Raw genomic sequence first — 22413 nt, 5'->3', positions numbered from 1 at the left:
GATACAACACACATCCCTCACTGTGACAGTGCGATACAACACACATCCCTCACTGTGACAGTGTGATATAACACACATCCCTCACTGTGACAGTGCGATACAACACACATCCCTCACTGACAGTGCGATACAACAGACATCCCTCACTGTGACAGTGTGATATAACACACATCCCTCACTGTGACAGTGCGATACAACACACATCCCTCACTGTGACAGTGCGATACAACACACATCCCTCACTGACAGTGCGATACAACAGACATCCCTCACTGTGACAGTGTGATATAACACACATCCCTCACTGTGACAGTGCGATACAACACACATCCCTCACTGTGACAGCGCGATACAACACACATCCCTCACTGTGACAGTGCGAAACAACACACATCCCTCACTGTGACTGAGATATAACACTCACCCTTCACTGTGTTGTAACAGGTTTATTTGGAAAGCACTAGCTTTCGGAGCGCTGCTCCTTCATCAGGTGTTTGTGGAGTATAAGATTGTAAGACAGACTTTATTGCAAAATTTTATAGAGTGAGGTAACTGAAATTATCTCGTGAAATTTTCAGTTACATCCCACTGTAAATGTTTGCTATAAATTCTGTGTCTTACAATCTTATTCTCCACAACCACCTGATGAAGGAGCGTCGCTCCGAAAGCTAGTGCTTCCAAATAAACCTGTTGGACTTTAACCTGGTGTTGTGTGATTTTTAACTTTGTACATCGCAGTCCAACACCGGCCTCTCCAAATCATGTGATATAACATGCATCCCTCACTGTGACTCTGTGATATAACATACATCCCTCCTGTGATATAGCTCACTTCCCTTCCTGTGACTCTGTGATATAAGGCACAGTCCTCACTATAACACTCTGATATAACACACATACCACTGTAACACTGTGATATAATTTAGAATCCCCACTGTTACAGGATTAACTCATGCCTTGTTAGTAATGTCCTACTGGTGACTCATATAGTGTCTGCTGTCTGTCTGGATGTGCTGAAACAATGTTGAAGCTCAATGTCAGAATATGCTGCTCCCTGAGGGGCTCAGCAAGATATCTGATGTTCAGTTGTACAGCAGATGGAGCTGGTGGACCAGGAGCAGGGAGGAATTGAAGAAATCAGTGTTGGTGACCCTTTTTCACATTCACCCTTCCTTGCTGATTTCTATACTATTGTTGGGGACTGTCTTTTCCCATCCCTGAGCCAACTGGAGCTGCTTCCTGAGTGAGGCTGGTCTGTCCATGTTGAATGGTCATTCAGGCTGGTCCTTTACTGTCTAATGAAGAGCTCTAATAAGAACGAGGGAACTGTGGTTGGTTCTTGTTCCTCCCTCCCCAGCCGAAGGCTGAGGTGTTTATTGTTGGTGCTGCTTGTGTTGATGGGTTCACTGCTTCCAGTGATGGAATCTGAGCCCAGGTACCCTCTCCCCACCCATTCCACCTTCTCTCCACCCTCCACCCCGGTGTCAGTGCTTACTTTGTCCATATTGGGCGTACTGATAGCCGGGCACAGGGTCCATGCTGTATCCAGAGGTGCTGTAGGCGGGTGTGCAGTAAGACTGTGAGCTGGGCAGGGTCTCCACGCCCTTGATGGAGTCGGAGCGCTGGCTGCAGCTGGCGGAGAGCGGATTCGAGGTGTCCAGGCTCCCATGCAGCGGGGAAATGGAGAAATCATGCTGTGGCTGAGTGGGGACTGCTCCAGGGTTACTCAGGATACTCATCACCTGCAGGAAAGAGAGAGATACAGAGAGAGAGAGAGAGAGAGAAAAAAAGAGAGAAAGAGAGCAAAAGAGAGAGAGAGAGAGAGAGAGGAGCAGGTTAATATTGAGATAGAGATTGGGATTCTAGCAGGGACTCCGTGTATGGGGAGGGCCTGAGCTGCAGAGTAAGACTGAGCTAACGTGTTTCTGTGCAAGTGAAGAGGGACCAAAAATTCTCGTGAACCCTGAATATCGAGGAATGTACAGGGTGCATTAGTAGGGAAGGAGTAATAGGGAAGCTGATGGTAGAATCCGAGGGCTCAGAGCACCAGAAACCCAAAGGTGGATAGAAAATGCAGCTGGTTACTTGAAAATGAAACGAGGAAATTGGAGAGGGGGCATGAAAAAACACTGGTGGATAAAATAAAGGAAAATTCAAGGACATTTTAGAAGTATAATAAGAACATGAGAATAACAAGGGAAGCAGTGGGGTCCATTTGGGACTTCAGAGGCGATTTGTTAGTGGAGCCAGAAATAGGTGAGGTTTCAACAGAATACTTTACATCTGTGTTTATAATAGAGAAGAATCTGATCTAGAAATCAGGGGAAAGGACGATGATATTCCTGAACAAATTGGCAATGAGAAGAAGGAGCGATTAGAGATTTTAACCAGCTAACAATTTGATCAATCCCTGGGTCCTGATCAGTTTTGTCCGAGGCAAGGGAGGATATTACAGGGGCTTTGGTGTTAAATTTCAACAGACACAGGAGAAATGCTGGAGGACTGGAGAACAGCTAATATGATAGCATTACTTGAAAAGGATGGTAGGGATAAACCAGGGAACTGTAGGCCAGTGAATCTAACATCAATAGCAAGGAAACCATTGGAAAAAAATCTGAGGCACAGAAATAAGCTCCACCAGTCAAGCATTAATCCAGGATAATCAGCATGGTTTTGTCAGGGCAAGAGGAAGTGACTAGATGTGTGGATAAGGTTAGTGCAGTGGATGTCATCTATGTGGACTTTGGTAAAGCCTTTGACAAGGTCATGTCATCGGAGACCAGGGCAAACTGGATGCAAAATGGCTTTGTGACAGGAAGCAGAGGGTGCTGGTTAAAGTAGGTTTTTGCATCTGGAAGCAATAGCACAGGGTTTGGTGCTCTCTCTCTCTCTCTTGTTGTCTATCGTGTTTGTTTACGATCGAGATATGAACATTGGAGGTTTGATCAGTAAGTTTACAGCGGACATAAAATTTGGTTCATAGTAAACAGTGAGGACAATAGCGGGATATAGAAGGGCTGGTCAGATGGGCAGAACAATGTCAAGTGGAATGTAATTCTGAAAATTGAGAGATAATGCATTTTTGGAGGACTAACAAGACAAGTGAGTACATGATGAATAGTAGAACCCTGGGAAGTACAGAAGATCACAGCAACCTTGATATGCTTGTCCATAGATGTTTGAAAGCAGCAGGACTGATGTTTAAGGTGTTCAAGGTAGCATATATCCGTTGTCTGCATGCCTTGCTCTGTCTAAACACCCTATGATCTGGATGTCCTTTATGTTATGATCTGCCTATACAGCTTGAAAAACAAAATTTTTCACTGTCCTCAGGTACACCTGACAATAATAAATCAAATCAAATCATATTGGATATTTGACTTTATTAGATGAGGAATTGAATACAAGAGCAAGGAGATTATGATGGAGCTGTGTATAATATTAGTTAGACCACAGCTGGGAGTGCTGTGTGCAGTTCTAGTTGCCACACAATAGGAAGGACATGGTTACACTGGGGATGGTGTGGAGGACATTTACCAGGATGTTACCTGCACTGGAGTGATTCAGCTAAGGAGAGAGACTAGGCAGGTTGGAGTTATTTCCCTAAGAACAGAGAATGTTGAGGGGGGACCTGATTGTGGTGTACAAAATTATCAAGGGTATACATAAGGTAGATTGGAAGAAACATTTTCCTCTTAATAGGGGGATCAATAACCAGGGGGCACAGATTTAAGGTAAAGGGCAGGAAGCTTAGAGGGAATTTAAAGAAGATTTGTTTTTTTACTCAGAGGATATCTGGAACTCGGTGAATGAAAGGGTCATAGAGGCAGGAACCATCACAACAGTTAAAAAGTATTTAGAGGATTGTTTGAAATGCTAGATCATGCAAGTCTATGAGTCAAGTGCTCGGAAATAGATGTTTGAAGACTGGTGTGGGCGTGATGGGCTGAAGGGTCTCTTGCTGTGCTTTCGGAAACTATGACTGAACAAAGTGAGACTGAGCTCAGAGTGAGGCACACTTAACACTGACCCCAAGTTGTGGTGGAAAATCATCACTTGTATCAAAATTTCAAATCCCTATCCACACAGCCCGTCCTCACGGTGGCAGTGTCACCACAATCACCAGACACAGGCTGCACTATTTGAGGCCAACTTGACATCAAATTTGAAGTGAGTGATCCCATTAAACACACGCAATTCACAACCAGGGAAGGGAACTTTACTTTAAAGAAGAATTTGCTTGCCTTGGTTCACTCATTTTCCTGTCCCCTTTGGAAACGTAGAAAGCAAGGTCAACGTTTTCCGAATAAAAATGATAAACTGTGCAACATCTGTAATGTTTTATCGGATCAGGACTGGGTGAGTAGGGAGGGGTGGGGGAGGGAGGAGGAGGAGGGGAGGGGAGTGGGGGCTCTGACCAGCTCAGTTGTCAATCACACAAACTGACAGGGCTGCTCAGAAATTATAAACAGCCTGCAGTGATTACAGGAGGTGGATGGAGTTGGTTTGCTCACTGATCAAGGCTCTGCTCCCACAACTTTCTCCAGACTGGGATGTTAGCTGTTTCGTGGGCTGGGGAGGATGGTGTTTGAGATAAATCCAGGAGGTAAGGATAAACACACAGTCTCAAATCACCCTCAGGGTATCTTGCACTTTCCCTGCGAGATAGTCATTTTTTGAGAGAGAAAAAGTAATTAATTCTGGCAACTTCAGAGCCAACAGCCTCAGGGAGTGCTAATCCCACAGGGACCATTACTTAACCCACACAAACAACAAACTATCTGTTCCACTTACATGTGCTACTGCTAAAGAGGGAGTCTCACTGTGGGGGTCAGTAACAAGAGGGCTGGAGAGGGGAAATACTGGGGAACAGAGGTGGATGGACTTTTATAGAGACCTAGGGGAGAGATTAACCCAGTAACTCTTCCACCAACAGTTTGAGGACCTAAACTCTCATTGAGGGGAGGGGGAGCTGCACCCAGGAAGAGTCAGCACCTTCAGGAGGGGAGGGGGGAGCTGTACCCCAGGGAGGGTCAGCACCTTCAGGAGGGGAGGGGGAGCTGTACCTCAGGGAGAGTCAGCACCTTCAGGAGGGAGGGAGCTGTACCTCAGGGAGAGTCAGCACCTTCAGGAGGGGAGGGGGAGCTGTACCTCAGGGAGAGTCAGCACCTTCAGGAGAGGAGGGGGAGATGTACCCCAGGGAGAGTCAGCACCTTCACCCTCAGGGAGAGTCAGCACCTTCAGGAGAGGAGGGGGAGCTCAGTACTGTACCCCAGGGAGAGTCAGCACCTTCCGCACCTCAGCACCTTCAGGAGAGGAGGGGGCAGATTAGATTAAATCATTTTTAAGTTCATGAATTTTTTTCTCCCAGTTTGAAAATTGACACTCGTACAAAAACGTCAAAAGGAAGTGTCCCTTTAACCACCGGTAATCCAGTTTTTACTCACTTATTATTTACATAGGATTCTCATGGAATATCAGCCTGCTGTTCCGAGGATAAAATTCCACAGCCTTTTTGTTGATTGTGATGTTATTAAAACATCGTTTAAAATGCAAGCTGTGAATGGTTGGTGTGTGGGATCACTTCACCACTCAGCAATGTGACAAAGGCCAAGTGACTCAACTTCGCTCATTCCCACCCAGATACACTTTCAGTCCTTGGCAGGGCCTGGGGATTTATGAAGCCAATGGGGCCAGATTCAGGCAACTATCATACATTACTCTCCATCAAAGATTTACTTCAGGAGGCTTTTGAACACTGTCGGATGAATCAAGAGTTTCCTCACTAAAAAGGCTGATGATAGTATGTTTGTTATCTCCGTGTGTTTAAGGTCATAAAGAGGGAAAGGCTTGCCTTAGCTTATCTGTTCTCTCAATGTCACCTGTCAGTGTTTCGATGCAATCTTACTGTTAGGTTGGTTCAGTCAGAACACTGTCAATCCTGTGCAGAACTGGAATCTGTTCACTGTCAGAGAGGAGTTCTGACGATGGGTCATCAGACTCAAAACATTGACTCTGCCTTCTTCCCACAGCTGCTGCCAGGCCTACTGAGTTTCTCCAACAATTGCGGTTTTTGTTTCAGTTCTCCAGCATCTGCAGTGCTTTGCTTTCTATTAGTACAGAAGGAATGTTACACTGTCAGAGGGACAGTGATGAGGGAGCTCTGCTCTATTGGACAGAAAGTGTTGAGGAAGTACTTCTCCGCACCTCTGTCCGAAATGGATTATCCCATATCCTTAAACTGTTACCCCTGTTCTTAGATTACTTAGAGTGTGGAAACAGGCCCTTCGGCCCAACAAGCCCACACCAATCCTTCAAAGCGCAAACCACCCAGACCCATTCCCCTATATTTACCCCTGTCCCTAACACTACGGGCAATTTAACACAGTCAATTCACCTGATTTGCACATTTATGGACTGTGGGAGGAAACCGGAGCACCCGGAGGAAACACACGCAGACACGGGGAGAATGTCTGTGTGGAGTTTGCACAGTCTGCTTGAGGCAGGAATTGAACCGCGTCTCTGGCGCTGTGAGGCAGCAGTGCTAACCACTCTGCCACCATGTTCATTGGGAACATTCTGTCCCTGCATTTATCTTGTCTATAGCCTGTACCCTGCACAGTCTGAGGAGCGGTTCTAAGGGAGTTCTGAAATATCTGAGACGTTTTGAGTGGAGTCTGCACTGTCAGACAAGCAGAACTAAACTAAAATGCTCCATTCTTTGAAGAACAGCATCAGGAAGTTTCGCAAGGTTGGAGGGCACTGTACTGAAGGAATGCTGCAGTTCTAGAGAGTTAGCACTGTTGGAGTATTATGTTGTCAGAAGGGCTGTCATTTCTGTAAGGGGACTCAATCAATGTCTCATTTCAGTTCAATATTAAATATTCAGACTTGACCCTCATATTACTCCTTCAACCAGTGCAGCAATCCATCTCAGTTTGTGGGATCTAACTGTGTACAAAATTGCTACCACACGTGTATCTATATCACCAGTTATTGCATGTCCTATATCTTTCCCTGTAGTGGAGTACATTCCAGCTCACAAACTTACAGAAAGGTCATTGCACAGCTGTGAGGCTTGAATGTCATCTCAGTCATTTGTCCACAGTCTCTGTGCAATACTTGTTAAAGATGCCAAACCTCAAATTTGAAATCTGTTCTGGATCGGAAGTTTTGTGCTATCCACACCAGCAAAACATACTTCTCTGTTAATGCCAACAACTTTCTCCCAGCTTAATACAAATGGTTATGTTAGCCATGGTCAGTGGGTTGCTCTCTCGCTTCTCAGTCAGAGATTTATGGGTTCAGATCCCACTGAGTATATAGTCCAGGCTGACATTCCTTGTGCAGTAGGGAGGGAATGCTCCACTGTCAGATGCGTTGACTTTTCAATGAGCTGTTAGATGCCCTCTCAGATGGATGTTAGGGCTCCCAATGGGGCTATTCAAAAAGGATCAAGGGATTCTCTGTGGTGTACTTTTAATATTTATTACCCCACTCATGACAGATTATTTGGTTATGAACACATTGCTGTTTGTAGGACCTTAATATGAATAAGTTGACTGTTACATTCCAATCGTGACTCACTCAGAGCTATTTCATTGACTGCAAACCACTTTTGGAGACTCTCAGGTTGTCAAAGGTGCTGTGTAGGTACAAATTCCCTCCTTCCTTTGGTGTAGGGGTCTGTATAACTGACAACATTTGAGAGAGAAAGAGGAGTTTGATTGTTCAACAAATCAAATTTCTCCCTTGTTCTGGATGGATCATATCCAAATGTGCTAAAAGTAATTGGGGAAGTAATAGCAGAGACACTATTACACACTCATTAAAAGAAACATCAATGAAAAATAGAGCAGTGCCAGAGGATTGACAGACAATTGATGTGATTTCTCTATATTTAAAGGAAACTAGAACAAACTCAGGAAGTTATAGACTAATTTGCAACACCAGAAATTGGAAAGATCATCAAATTTTTCATAAAAGCTACAACAGAGAAGCATCTGGGGAAGAGTAGTCGGCAGGGTCCCAAAGGAAAGGGCCATGCTTTATGTACCTTAATGAATTATTTAAAGTAACAATAAGGGTAATGTCATGAATATAATATATTTAGATCTCAAAGATCCCTCAGTAAAAATTGCATGGTAGATTTATGGCTTAGGTCCGTGGATTTCTAACAGGGATAAAACCCAGAAAGGATAGCGAGCTGACAACAAAACAAAAAGCATAATAGTAAGGGTTAAAGGTAGTTCCCATTTTTAAATCAGTGGAAACAGTGCTGCAGAAAAATCAGTACTGATACCGCGTTAGTCACTATTGCATAAATAATTTGAACTCAAATTGGAAAGAAAAATTTCAAATTTACAAAGTACACTGAATTATGGTGTGTTGTTAATACTGCAGGGGGGACTCCAGTAGGAAGACATTAATAAACTGGCAGAATGAACTATAATTGGAAAATGAACTTCAACATAGATAAGTGTGAGGCAATACATTTGGGAAGAGGGATGAGGAGTCATATATTACTTGAAAAATTACTATCTAAATGAGGTAGAGGAACAGAGGAATCTGGGGATATAGACATACAAATTATGAAATGTACTTATAGACGTTACCAAGGCCACGAGAAAAAGCAAAGAATTAGCTGGGTTTCCAGAGGATTCAAACTGAAAAGCAGAGAAGTTACGTTGAACCTGAACAGAACATTGGTTGGACCACACTTCGAGTACTGCAAATAGTTGTGATCTACATGTTGTGCACAAAAGTGAGGCGTGGGAGATGGTGAAGAAAAGATTTACAAGGATGATACCGCAGCTGGGCAGATACTGGCAGGAAAGATTGCACAGGCTCTTTCTCCAGGAAAAGGAGTCTGAATTGTGATTGGCTGGTGGTCTTCAAGATTATGAATAAGTTTAGTAAGGTAAGCATGGAGAAGATGCTTCCACTTGTGGGTATGAGTAGGGGCCACATATAAAAGGCATTCATTAACTCATCCAATAAGGAATTCAGGAGGAACTCTACTTAAAGAGTGTTGAGAATATGGAATTTACTACCACAGGGTGTAGCATATGTATTTACAGGGAACTGGATAAACATGAGAGAGAACAAAATTGAAGATTATGTTAAAGAGATTTGATGTTGAGGGCTGGGAGAAGGTGGATGTGAAGCATAAGCATCAACATGAACTTGCTACACCAAATGGTTTGTCTCAAAGTTGTACTTTCTAACACTTCATATGTACAGCCTGGTGATGCTGGTTACAAAATTCAACTGTCATTCAAAAGTGACTGAAGAATTAGTAATTTTGGATTAAAACTTCAACATCATCTGAAACAAAAGACCCTGCATTTGGCCTCAGTACCAGTGGATGTGTCGTTATTTGAGTATGGGCACACATCCTGGGCTCAGCTGCTTTGCTGCCCCCACTTGATCAGCCCAATAGCATGAGGAGGCATAACCATTAGGCGAAAGACAGGAGGTTTAGAAGTGATTTGAGGGAAATAAAAATTCACCTGGAGGCTGGTGGGAACCTGGGATGAATCGCCTGGGAAGCTAGTAGAGGCAGGAAGCCTCACAACCTTTTAAAAACAATATGCATGAGCACTTGAAATAACATAACATTCAAGGCTATGGTCCAAGTGCTGAGAGTGGGATGAGTGTATGAAGACTGAAGGGCCTTTTTTGAGCTGTATGAATTTATGGCACGCAGGATGGATTTCGGAGTGAGGAGCAGGTAACAGAGCTTGGCTGCATGTTTACCTCGAATATAAATTCTATAAAGATAGACAACTCCGAAAGGCTGTTCGGCTGTGTTAGTATTTGTGGAAAGGGTGGTTAGGAGGTGAGGAAGTGGTGCAGCAGGTATTGGGCAGCACGGTGGCACAGTGGTTAGCACTGCTGCCTCACAGCGCCAGAGACCCGGGTTCAATTCCCACCTTAGGTGACTGTGTGGAGTTTGCACATTCTCCCCATGTCTGCGTGGGTTTCCTCCGGGTGCTCCGGTTTCCTCCCACAGTCCAAAAATGTGCAGGTTAGGTGAATTGGCCATGCTAAATTGCCTGTAGTGTTTAGGTGAAAGGATGAATGTAGGGGGGGTGGGTTGCCCTTTGGCAGGTTAGTGTGGACTTGTTGGGCCAAAGGGCCTGTTTCCACACTGTAAGTAATCAAAAAAAAATGGACTATGAGCAAGAATTTTTAAAATTAAGGTGTGGTTAGAAAGAAGGGAGGCAATTGAATACAATTCTGAACTCCCAGTGAATGGAAGATGCTTTTATTTTGCCATTGTGCTGTAAATTTACTTTAATAAACACTGAGTGACAGTAACATCTGTTCTCCCTCCATCTGTGATTTGTAATGAAAGAGTTTTACTTGTTTTGTATTCTAAGGAGTCGAGGACAATTCCTGACTGCTGTGTGGTGTGAAGAACTAGGAGCTGTTGGCAAATGATTTTGATTAAGGTTGAAAGTTCGCCCTGTGTTCTCTCTGTCTCTCTGCAAGCTCACTATTGGAAGTGCACTCTAACCCCCGCCGGGCAGAAGTAATAGACTACACCGAGTGACTTATTGGATCCAAACGAGGTTTCTGGAGATCTTTCGGGTCTCCTCAGTAGTTTCAATGAAAAGTGAAAGAGAGTCAAAGTACAAAGAGTGACAAGGGCAGTCGAGCCTGCCTGAGGCGACACTGTTTGCAGCACTGATAGACAGAGTATCAGAAGCCTGCCCATCAGTCAGTCGCTGTAATCTAAAGCGAGTGGAGGAGGAGAGTGTGAGGGGAATGGGGGAAGTGGAAGCAGGGAGGCACGTGACACCAGTTCAAACCCGTAGCTTTAAATATCTTTTCTTTTAAAGTCCTGCTTCAGGGTGGAATAGCAGAAAGATAGCAAGGTCGAGACAAGAGACTGGGGGGAGGTCATTGGATTTAAAAGGGGGACAACAATTGGAAAATGGGTTTAAATGAGAGACTAAGTGAATGCAATTCAGAGGGAGTTAATTTACCCATCAGCTTACAATGGAATCTGTGACCAAGCCTGATAGCAATTACACTGAATACCAAGGAAAACTGCCGCAGAAAGGCGCAGCTCAGTGCAACTAATTTCACGTAATTTAATCCCTTCCCGTTAAATATTTCAGTTTGCTGATGGATGGTCAATTTCAGAAATATTGTTTAACCCTTTGGTAGATCACACAGAGTGAGCTCCCACCATCTCAGAATGATATGGCACCCACTGTTCAAACTATCCCCTCCCACTGTGGGTAACACAGCACTGGCATCCACCGTCCAACCCCTCGCCCACCGGCTGACACAGCACTGGCACCCACTATTGACAGAAACCTCTTTGATGCCAGTTGGCTCAATCTTGTGCTGACCGCACAGACAGGCTGCTTGCAGGAGGCCACACTCCCCAGGGAGCTCATTAGAGAGGGAGCACTGGTGGGGGGGTTTAACATGAAGGTGGTTCGGGTGAGGGCCGAGAGACAGCAACTTCATGGTTGTCTCAGCCAGTGCAGGAATTGAGCCCTGCTGTTGGCATCACTCTGTAGTGCAAACCAGCCATCCAGCCAAGTGAGCTAACCCCCTCGCAAGGCAGTAGCAAGCAAGCACTGCACCAATGATGAAACAGGCCCATCCCACTTGGATGCTGCCTGACCTGCTGCGCTTTTCCAGCAACACATTTTCAGCTCTGATCTCCAGCATCTGCAGACCTCACTTTCTCCATCCCACTAGGTGTCAATTTCACCGGACTTACTGGCCTGGTAAGACATGCATTGAACAAAAATATTGAAGGAGACAGACAGAAGAAACTTCATACAATTAAATCCATGGAAAAGGGCCTGTTATTTTACCAAAGAAGGTTATGAGGGTGGGTGGTGTCACATTGTACAGAGTGGGAGGAAGGGACAGTGTATCTTCCAACCCAAAAAAAAAACAAAATTCATTAGAAAAACAAATTGAGCTTCAAAACAAATTGTGATGAGTGCAATTATGAGGATTTTCATGCCTCATTCAATCTGTTGTAATTAATAGACCTGGACTGGGCAGTGTTTGCGAGTGAGCTGAGCTGGCTCTGGTCTGCACAGAGCAGATGACAGAGCCAATTTTCTGTCTGCTCTCCATGTCACTCGGCTAATTGGCTGCAGTGAGTTAATGAAAAGTGAAAAGCTCTGAAAGGAAAACACAGCAAAGGTGGAGTCAGAGGGAGGACAAGTGGAGGAGAAAAGAGAGGAGGGAGGCTGGACGGTAGCAGGGACCCTGTCCACTGGCAGGAAAACTGATGGCAATGCCACCTCTGCCAGGATTCTGCCTCCAGCAGCTTCAGGTCCTTCTGAAAGCTGGCCATTCATAGAGTCATAGAGATGTACAGCATGGAAACAGACCCTTCGGTCCAACCTGTCCATGCCGACCAGATATCCCAACCCAATCTAGTCCCACCTGCCAGCACCCGGCCCATATCCTGCCAAACCCTTCCTATTTATATAGCCATCTTAAATGTTGAAATTGTACCAACTTCCACTATATCCTCTGGCAGCTCATTCCATACACGTACCACCCTCTGCATGAAAAAGTTGCCCCTTAGGTCTCTTTTATATCTTTCCCCTCTCACCCTAAACTTATGCCCTCTAGTTCTGGACTCCTTGACCCCAGGGAAAAGACTCTGTCTATTTATCCTATCTATGCCCCTCATAATTTTGTAAGCCTCAACCTGAGGTTATCCCTCAGCCTCCGACGCTCCAGGGCAACCAACCCCAGCCTGTTCAGCCTCTCCCGGTAGCTCAGATCCTCCAACCCTGGCAACATCCTTGTAAATCTTTTCTGAACCCTTTCAAGTTTCACAACATCTTTACCTTAGGAAGGAGACCAGAATTGCACGCAATATTCCAACAGTGGCCTAACCAGTGTCCTGTACAGCCACAACATGACCTCCCAACTCCTGTACTCAATACTCTGACCAATAAAGGAAAGCATATCAAACGCCTTCTTCACTATCCTAACTACCTGCGACTCTACTTTCAAGGAGCTATGAACCTACACTCCAAGGTCTCTTTGTTCAGCAACACTCCCTAGGACCTTTCCATTTAGTGTATAAGTCCTGTTAAGATTTGCTTTCTCAAAGTGCAGCACTTCGCATTTATCTGAATTAAACTCCATCTGCCACTTCTCAGCCCATTGGCCCATCTGGTCCAGATCCTGTTGTAATCTGAGGTAACCCTCTTTGCTGTCCACTACACCTCCAATTTTGGTGTCATCTGCAAATTTACTAACTGTACCTCTTATGCTCGCATCCAAACCATTTATGTAAATGACAAAATTTAGAGGACCCAGCACCGATCCTTGTGGCACTCCACTGGTCACAGGCCTCCAGTCAGAAAAACCAGCCTCCACCACCACCCTCTGTCTTCTACCTTTGAGCCAGTTCTGTATCCAAATGGCTAGTTCTCCCTATATTCCATGAAATCTAACTTTGTTAATCAGTCTCCCATGGGGAACCTTGTCAAATGCCTTACTGAAGTCCATATAGATCACATCTACTGCTCTGCCCTCATCAATCTTCTTTGTTACTTCCTCAAAAAACTCAATCAAGTTTGTGAGACATGAGTTCCCACACACAAAGCCATGTTGACTATCCCGAATCAGTCCTTGCCTTTCCAAATATATGTACATCCTGTCCCTCAGGATTCCCTCCAACAACTTGCCCACCACTGAGGTCAGGCTCACCGGTCTATAGTTCCCTGGCTTGTCTTTACTGCTCTTCTTAAACAGTGGCACCACGTTTGCCAACCTCCAGTCTTCTGGCACCTCACCTGTGACTATCAATGATACAAGTATCTTAGCAAGAGGCCCAGCAATCACTACTCTAGCTTCCCACAGAGTTCTCAGGTACACCTGGTCAGGTCCTAAGGGTTTATCCACCTTTAACCATTTCAACATATCCAGCACTTCCTCCTCTGTAATCTGGACATTTTGCAAGATGTCACCATCTATTTCCCTACAGTCTATATCTTCCATATCCTTTTCCACACTAAATAGTGACAGATAGAGGGAAAGAGAGAAGACAGACATAGGGAGGGAGCAAGTGACAAAGATTGGGGGGTGGAGATATAATGAGTTAGAGAAAGAGGTGGGACCAGAGGAGATGAAAGGAGTAGGTATCACCATCATGGCTAGTGCAGTAGCCACTAGACTGTTAACCATGGATCCTCTAAACCCAGTCAATCAGGGACAAAGAGGCAATGAAGCAGGTTATGAGTCTTTAGTCAATAACTGTGTTTTGTGGCATCTTTTTGAAGAAAAGATTGATGAGCATAGAAGACTAGAGCTGCGGAATATCACTGCTGTGAAAGAGATTGGGAACTCAAAGGAGAGCAGCCTATCAATGTGACAATACAGACCATGGAGGATAGGTCAGTACAATACAAACCATGGAGGGTAGGTCAGTACAACGTTTCAGTGTTAGAGATTGCTAGTTAGTTTACTAGCTAGCTAAACTTAAGGCACTGTATGCGCAGGACATATGAGAACAACGTACTAAGATATGGAACCCCACAGCTTCTCCACTTGCATTCTTAGAATCAAACCCCTTGATCCTAGGCACAGTCTGAATATTATCAAATCTGCCCTTGAACAGAATAGGCAGATGATCTTAGCTGTGGTATTGCTCTGTTTGTAGGGTGATGCAGTAGTTTGTCTCTGTGTGGTTTATATAGGTCCATGCACCGGTTTCTAAATCACTGATAACCGTGGTAATGACGTCAGAGATAATGATCAGTATTACAATTTAATCAAATTATTCCAGAGGGAAAACCAACATGGTTTGGGTTATTAGATGGAACTACAAAGCAGCAGCCAAACAAATTTATGATATATATAACCCTCTAATACTTATTGTGCTTCTGGGGTAGTGAGTAACATCCCTGCCACAGAGCCCAATTCTCTGGTTCAAACCCCACTCCAAGTCTTGGTGGTCAAGAAACCTGTGTTCATAAACAGGTTCCAAGAATCAACTTGTAAATCCTTACAACATACACCAATGAGATGCAGTCGGATGGGAATGATTCCTGGTCAGTCATGTGATGGGAAACATTTTGACACCTTGGACATCATGATCCAGAGCACACCATGGGCGTGAGAAAACACATTGCCACATCAGCTTGGACTCTGCATGAACTGTAATCCATCACCACTAATACCTCACAATCCATTGAAGACTTCTTTCTTATAACATTCAGCTGTTGTAAAGTTTCCCTCTTCCCAACTCTCCGCGAAATAAAACACTTCAATATGATGCAATAACGTCATGCATACCTCATGTGTTCCTACTAAATGTGACTATTCCAATAGACGTCTGGCTGATCACTCATCCCATACCATTCATAGTCTTCAGCTTTTCCAAACACTGCATAACTCAATCTAATTCCTGTTCAGCCATCAGTCTGTGCTCACTGACTCACAATGGTCCCCAGTTAACAAATGCCTTAGTCATAAAGATGTACAGCATGGAAATAGACCCGTCCATGCTGACCAGATATCCCAACCCAATCTAATCCCACCTGCCAGCACCCAGCCTATATCCCCTCAAACCCTTCCTATTCATATACCATCCAAATGCCTTTTGAATGTTGCAATTGTATCAGCATCCACCACTTCCTCTAGCAGCTCATTCCTTACACTTACCACCCTCTGTGTGAAAAAGTTGCCCCTTAGATCTCTTTTATATCTTGCCCCTCTCACCCTAAACCAATGCCCTCTAGTTCTGGCCTCCCCAGCCCCAGGGAAAAGACTTTGCCTATTTACCCTATCCATGCCCCTCAATTTTATAAATCTCTATAAGGTCACCCCCTCAGCCTCCAGCACTCCAGGAAAAACAGCCCCAGCCCCAGCCAAATCCTCCAACCCTGGCAACAGCCTTGATTTTAAAATATTTGTCACAACACTTTATGCTAGCATGACAACCTCCCTCACCCTCCACCCCCGGCCCTATCACTGTAAAATCTCTCACCTGACAGACCTCCCTATCACTATAACCTCCTCCACCCTACAGCCCTCCCTATCACTATAACCTCCTCCACCCTACAGCCCTCCGTGTCACTATAACCTCCTCCCGCCTACAGCCCTCCCTATCACTGCAACCTTCTCCCTATCACTGTAACCTCCTCCACCCTACAGCCCTCCCTCACCCTACAGCACTCCATATCACTGTAACGTCCTCCCTATTACTGTAACCACCTCCACCCTACAGCACTCCCTATCACTGTAACCTCCCTCACCCTACAGCACTCCCTATCACTGTAACCTCCCTCACCCTACAGCCCTCCCTATCACTGTAACCTCCTCCATCCTACAGTCCTGTGATATTCCTCATGCATATAGCTGATTGTCATCACAACGTGATTAGTGATAATGCTTGCATAAATCCAAAGCTCTGAAATGCCGACCTAAAATGTTTTTGGTATCTATCTTCTCTTTTAATCAACATAATACAGTCCTGATTTATAAACTTGTTGGTCCCCTGTCCTCATATGACTTTGTGTCACCAGTTAGTTAGTGTCTGATTCAATCCTATGAGATGCTTCAGGACATTTGCTCCATGGAAGGTACTATATTAATGCGAGTTATTGTTGTTTATATTACTGTTTCTTTTTCCAATTCTGTGGATTACAGGGGTACTGGGTCAAACAGCCCAGTGTTATTTGAATTCACTGTTGAAATCATCCCTGAATTATGAAGCTTTAATCTCCTATGGTTTTGGGTCCTGTGATCACTATCCCAGGGTGAAGAAATATCAGGGAGCATTACAGACCTGGATGTGATCCATAGTTTGTTGGACTACTCACTTATTACTTTATATAACATTGAACAGATAGGACACAGCCCCCAGGTGTAAAAACTGTGTCTGAGAAAATAATAACTGGTTATAGAGTTGAATGTAGCGTCTCTCACTGGGGTTGTGTTGAGATAGTGAGCAAGTGAGAGAGAGAGGGAGGAAACTGAGATAAACATTATCTCCAACCCTAGGGTGTATATTTGTCCCCCTGAGACTCAGAGCACACAGCAGCTGTTTCTCAATCATTCTCTATTCATGCTTGTGATCCAATAATGACAAAGGGAAGCTGATGTATTAATTAAAATACTGTATGTGTTACTACACTGATAATACTGACACCAGCCACCCCAAGGGCTCATGAAATGAATGCTCCACTCAGTAGGGTGCTGAAGCAAACAGACCAGCAAGAAGCCAGGTTCAAGTCCGGGTCCGCGCTGAGTATCTTGTCTCAGCTGTGAGTTAAGATTCAATGAATTGTGCTGCACCCCCTACTCCCAACAAACCCCCAAGTCAAATGAGCAAAGCAACCAGGATTCCAACTGTTCAGCGCTCTGCCGGAACTCTCGGTCTTGTTTTTCGGATGCTGGACAAAAATAGGATGGGTACTGGCAATAATGACCGTTCCCTCTCCTCAATGGGTCATACTATTGTAGCTGATGTTACCTAGACCCCAGGAAAGAGTGCCCAGATCAGCAGGTGTATACAAATCAGCACCTTCGGGAAGGGAGGGGGAGGTGTACCCCAGGGAGAGTCAGCACCTTCAGGAGGGGAGGGGGAGGTGTACCCCAGGGAGAGTCAGCACCTTCAGGAGAGGAGGGGGAGCTGTACCCCAGGGAGAGTCAGCACCTTCAGGAGGGGAGGGGGAGGTGTACCCCAGGGAGAGTCAGCACCTTCAGGAGGGGAGGGGGAGCTGTACCCTAGGGAGAGTCAGCACCTTCAGGAGAGGAGGGGGAGCTGTACCCTAGGGAGAGTCAGCACCTTCAGGAGAGGAGGGGGAGGTGTATCCCAGGGAGAGTCAGCACCTTCAGGAGAGGAGGGGGAGGTGTATCCCAGGGAGAGTCAGCACCTTCAGGAGAGGAGGGGGAGGTGTACCCCAGGGAGAGTCAGCACCTTCAGGAGAGGAGGGGGAGCTGAAACCCAGGGAGAGTCAGCACCTTCAGGAGAGGAGGGGGAGCTGAAACCCAGGGAGAGTCAGCACCTTCAGGAGAGGAGGGGGAGCTGAAACCCAGGGAGAGTCAGCACCTTCAGGAAAACCAATTACACTGCTGTGTATGTATTTGGATTGGACATTACCAGGCAGAATAAGGAAATGGTGGCAGGGCCCAGCACATATTGGTCACTGTCTGATGTGGGAGATAATTCTCACAGGTGCTGGAAAAAAAATAGCATCTTATTTTACACTTCTTGTTTGAAAAGGTAAGAAGCTGGATCATAAAACCCACTACTGCATTACTACTACTGGTTTGGAGGTAATACCTGAAATACTTTCCCTCTCCCAGAAATATACACCATGGTATTGGTTGAATGTGAATCGGTTCCATTCCAGTGTGTCCCTGAGTTTACAAACATGACAACCATTGTAACAGCTGCTCCCTGTTACCAACTGTGACCGATTAATGAGAGGTTAATATTTCACATTAAAGTTTCATTTCAAAAAACCTTTGACACAAATTTATTCCGAAAACTGTCAGTCTCCGAGTTCAGATTCACCAACAAGTATATAAAGGACTCTCTCCATGCAGGGCTTGTGAGAATGAAAGTGTTGAGTTGAACAATGAAAGCACAGGTTTGTTATGAATTTGTGCTGCAGTTTGAAAAGAAAACGCAGAGCAGGTTCTGAGTGGCAAGCAGTTTTCAGTGAGAGCAGTGGGGAAGAGGCAAAGTGAAAAATGTCAAAGCAAATTGCTGTTGACAGAGTTAATAACTGCACCTTACAGACATAATTACATGTAAATAAATGGTGAAATATCCTCAGCTGGAGTCTGAGAGAAGATGAGCAGCCATTTGGAGCCATCACCAGCTGAGAAACTGAGTGGTCACAGTTTAACCCCGATGGTGCCGACGGGGCGGGGGGGGGGGGTGGAAAACAGGAGTTTAACCCCGACAGTGCTAACTGTGAGGGGACAGGGGTTTAACCGTGACAGTGCTGACTGTGCAGGGACAGGGGTTTAACCCTGACAGTGCCGACTGAGGGAGGACAGGGGTTTATCCTGACAGTGCCGACTGTGAGGGGACAGGGGTTTAACCCTGACAGTGCCGACTGAGGGAGGACAGGGGTTTATCCTGACAGTGCCGACTGTGAGGGGACAGGGGTTTAACCCTGACAGTGCCAACTGTGAGGGGACAGGGGTTTAACCCTGACAGTACCGACAGAGGGGGAACAGGAGTTTAACCCCGACAGTGCCGACTGTGAGGGGACAGGGGTTTAACCCCGACAGTGCCGACTGTGAGGGGACAGGGGTTTAACCCCGACAGTGAGGGGACAGGGGTTTACCCTGACAGTGCTGACTGTGCGGGGACAGGGGTTTACCCTGACAGTGCTGACTGTGAGGGGACAGGGGTTTACTCTGACAGTGCTGACTGTGCAGGGACAGGGGTTTAACACTGACAGTGCCGACTGAGGGAGGACAGAGGTTTATCCTGACAGTGCCGACTGTGAGGGGACAGGGGTTTAACCCTGACAGTGCCAACTGTGAGGGGACAGGGGTTTAACCCTGACAGTGCCGACTGAGGGGGAACAGGAGTTTAACCCCGACAGTGCCGACTGAGGGGGAACAGGAGTTTAACCCCGACAGTGCTGACTGTGAGGGGACAGGGGTTTACCCTGACAGTGCTGACTGTGAGGGGACAGGGGTTTACTCTGACAGTGCTGACTGTGCGGGGACAGGGGTTTAACCCTGACGGTGCTGACTGAGGGGGGACAGGGGTTTAACCCCGACGGTGCTGACTGAGGGGGGACAGGGGTTTAACCCCGACAGTGCCGACTGTGGGGGGACAGGGGTTTACTCTGACAGTGCTGACTGTGGGGGGACAGGGATTTAACCCTGACAGTGCTGACTGAGGGGGGACAGGGATTTACCCTGACAGTGCTGACTGAGGGGGAACAGGGCTTTACCCTGACAGTGCCGACTGTGGGGGGACAGGGGTTTAACCCCGACAGTGCCGACTGTGGGGGGACAGGGGTTTACTCTGACAGTGCTGACTGTGGGGGGACAGGGATTTAACCCTGACAGTGCTGACTGAGGGGGGACAGGGATTTACCCTGACAGTGCTGACTGAGGGGGAACAGGGCTTTACCCTGACAGTGCCGACTGTGGGGGGACAGGGGTTTAACCCCGACAGTGCCGACTGTGAGGGGATAGGGGTTTAACCCCGACAGTGCCGACTGTGAGGGGACAGGGGTTTAACCCCGACGGTGCTGACTGTGAGGGGACAGGGGTTTAACCCTGACAGTGCTGACTGTGAGGGGATAGGAGTTTAACCCCGACAGTGCCGACTGTGAGGGGACAGGGGTTTAACCCCGACAGTGCCGACTGTGAGGGGACAGGGGTTTAACCCCGACAGTGCCGACTGTGCGGGGAACAGGGGTTTAACCCCGACAGTGCCGACTGTGCGGGGAACAGGGGTTTAACCCTGACAGTGCCGACTGTGAGGGGACAGGGGTTTAACCCCGACAGTGCCGACTGTGCGGGGAACAGGGGTTTAATCCCGACAGTGCCGACTGTGCGGGGAACAGGGGTTTAACCCTGACAGTGCTGGGAACAGGGGTTTAACCCCGACAGTGCCGACTGTGAGGGGACAGGGGTTTAACCCCGACAGTGCCGACTGTGCGGGGACAGGGGTTTAACCCTGACAGTGCCGACTGTGCGGGGACAGGGGTTTAACCCTGACAGAGTTTAACAGTGAGAGGAACTGTGCTAATTGTCTACCAATGAGGGATAAGCAGCTGCCCAACATGATCAGAAAGAAAGTGCTTCAGGGACAGTGAATACAGAATGTGTGAAGGTAGGTCTGCCCCACACCACATCACCATGAAACCACTGGAGATGGGAAGTATAACATCTGGAGTTAAAGAAATGATGGTCGCAGGGGGAGATTGCAACAATTTTGATGCTAGTCATCACTTTATGAGAGGTTTAATGAAGTAACTGAGGAGGAAGTGTTTCCACTGGCAGGTCAGTCAATGACCAAAGGATACCGAACTAACTGATTGGACAAAAGTCCTGCGAGCATTTGGGGAAAGTTTGCTCTTTTGCACAGTTGTGATGATCTGGAATATGACTGACTGAAAGAACAGTGAAAGTGGATTCAATGATAACTTTCAAATAGGAATTGTATAAATACAGGAAGGATAAATTGTTCCATTTCTCTACAGACGTGTAACTATGTGGATAGACCTTTAATGAGCCAGAACATGCATAAAGGGTTAAATGGCTTCTTTCTTCGTTGTTTGATTTTATGACTTTGAAACAAGAGAATCAACAACGAGATCCATGGGGTAATAACAACAGAACATCAAGTGAATTTTACTCTCATACTCAGCTCTGCAGAGTGATCTGTAGTTACAGGGTGAGAAAAGTAAGGAGGCCAAGGATTAATCACAGGGCCTGCCCCCGTCAGTCTGGTATTTGTAACTAACGGAAAGCACATGCGGCCAATTGACCTTTGCATCTCAAACAGGCTTTCGATATCTGTCTGTTTGTCACCACATTATCATCCCTGATCCACTGTCGTTTGTACAAGGAGCGTTAGAGTTTCCGAGGGACTGGAGCCAAAATGCAGAATTACTCCGGGAGTGCTCAGCAGGGGGGTTGCAATGAGAAGTGAGAAACAGAAGGGAGCGAAGGAGAACAAGGATAAACAAGAGAGAATAAAGGAAGGAGGGAGAATGAAGGGGAGTGGAGATCACAAGAGAAGAGGGGGGAGGTAGACTCTGAGAGAGGGGGATGTTGGATGAGAGAGGGGGAGGTGAGGGATTGATGAGACGGAGGAAGGAGATGGAGAGTGAATGCATTCAGAGAGGGAAGAGAGAGTATGAGTGAAGGAGAGAGACAAGTAGAGAAAAAGTATGAGAGAGAGAGATGTGGGGGAGCCTCCTTTGAGGCTTGTTTTTCTATTAACAGTTACATTCTTGGGTGCAATTCCTCGTGGTGCTATTTTAACAGAAACCTTGTGGAAAATGGAACAGAGAACAGAACAAATAGATTCAAGCTTACAGGAGAAGAGTAGCAATCATAATGTTGACCCTCCAATAAAAAAGTCAAGCAAAGGTTTACAAAGAAAAGGAAACAAAAGAGAGAGTATTTATCTTCTAACCCAGGAGACTTGGACAGCATGATAAAATATTGCAGGTATTTGCAAGCACCTGTACTGGAGCTGTGTGTCAGATATTGAGATTTTACTGCAATTTCACAGATTGGCCAATTGCTTGTGCGGTCGGTTCCGTTCTTATCTCTAACAGACACTTGCCAGGAATAACTCGCTCAGTCAGACTGGAAGTGGTTGTGAAGTGGGCCTGAGGCAATGGATCAAAGGAGAGTGAACATCTCTCTCATTCCCTCGCTTTGCACTCATCGAGGTGATAGTGACTCACT

The 22413-nt window shown here is 46.1% G+C and overlaps 1 protein-coding gene across 6 annotated transcripts in view; it reads right to left on the bottom strand.

Annotated features, from left to right (window-relative positions):
• Window positions 1–22413, bottom strand: part of LOC132833688 (paired box protein Pax-7) — a 214967-nt gene that overhangs the window by 96864 nt on the left and 95690 nt on the right. For all 6 annotated transcript variants that reach the window (XM_060852163.1, XM_060852166.1, XM_060852167.1 and 3 more), the window contains one exon: window positions 1496–1742. In XM_060852163.1, the coding sequence (XP_060708146.1) occupies window positions 1496–1742 (247 nt within the window). The remainder of the gene's footprint in view (window positions 1–1495; window positions 1743–22413) is intronic.

The sequence above is a fragment of the Hemiscyllium ocellatum genome, chromosome 37, assembly GCF_020745735.1.
Source record: "Hemiscyllium ocellatum isolate sHemOce1 chromosome 37, sHemOce1.pat.X.cur, whole genome shotgun sequence".
Taxonomy (NCBI): Eukaryota; Metazoa; Chordata; class Chondrichthyes; order Orectolobiformes; family Hemiscylliidae; genus Hemiscyllium; species Hemiscyllium ocellatum.
This window is presented reverse-complemented; position numbering and strand designations above follow the sequence as displayed.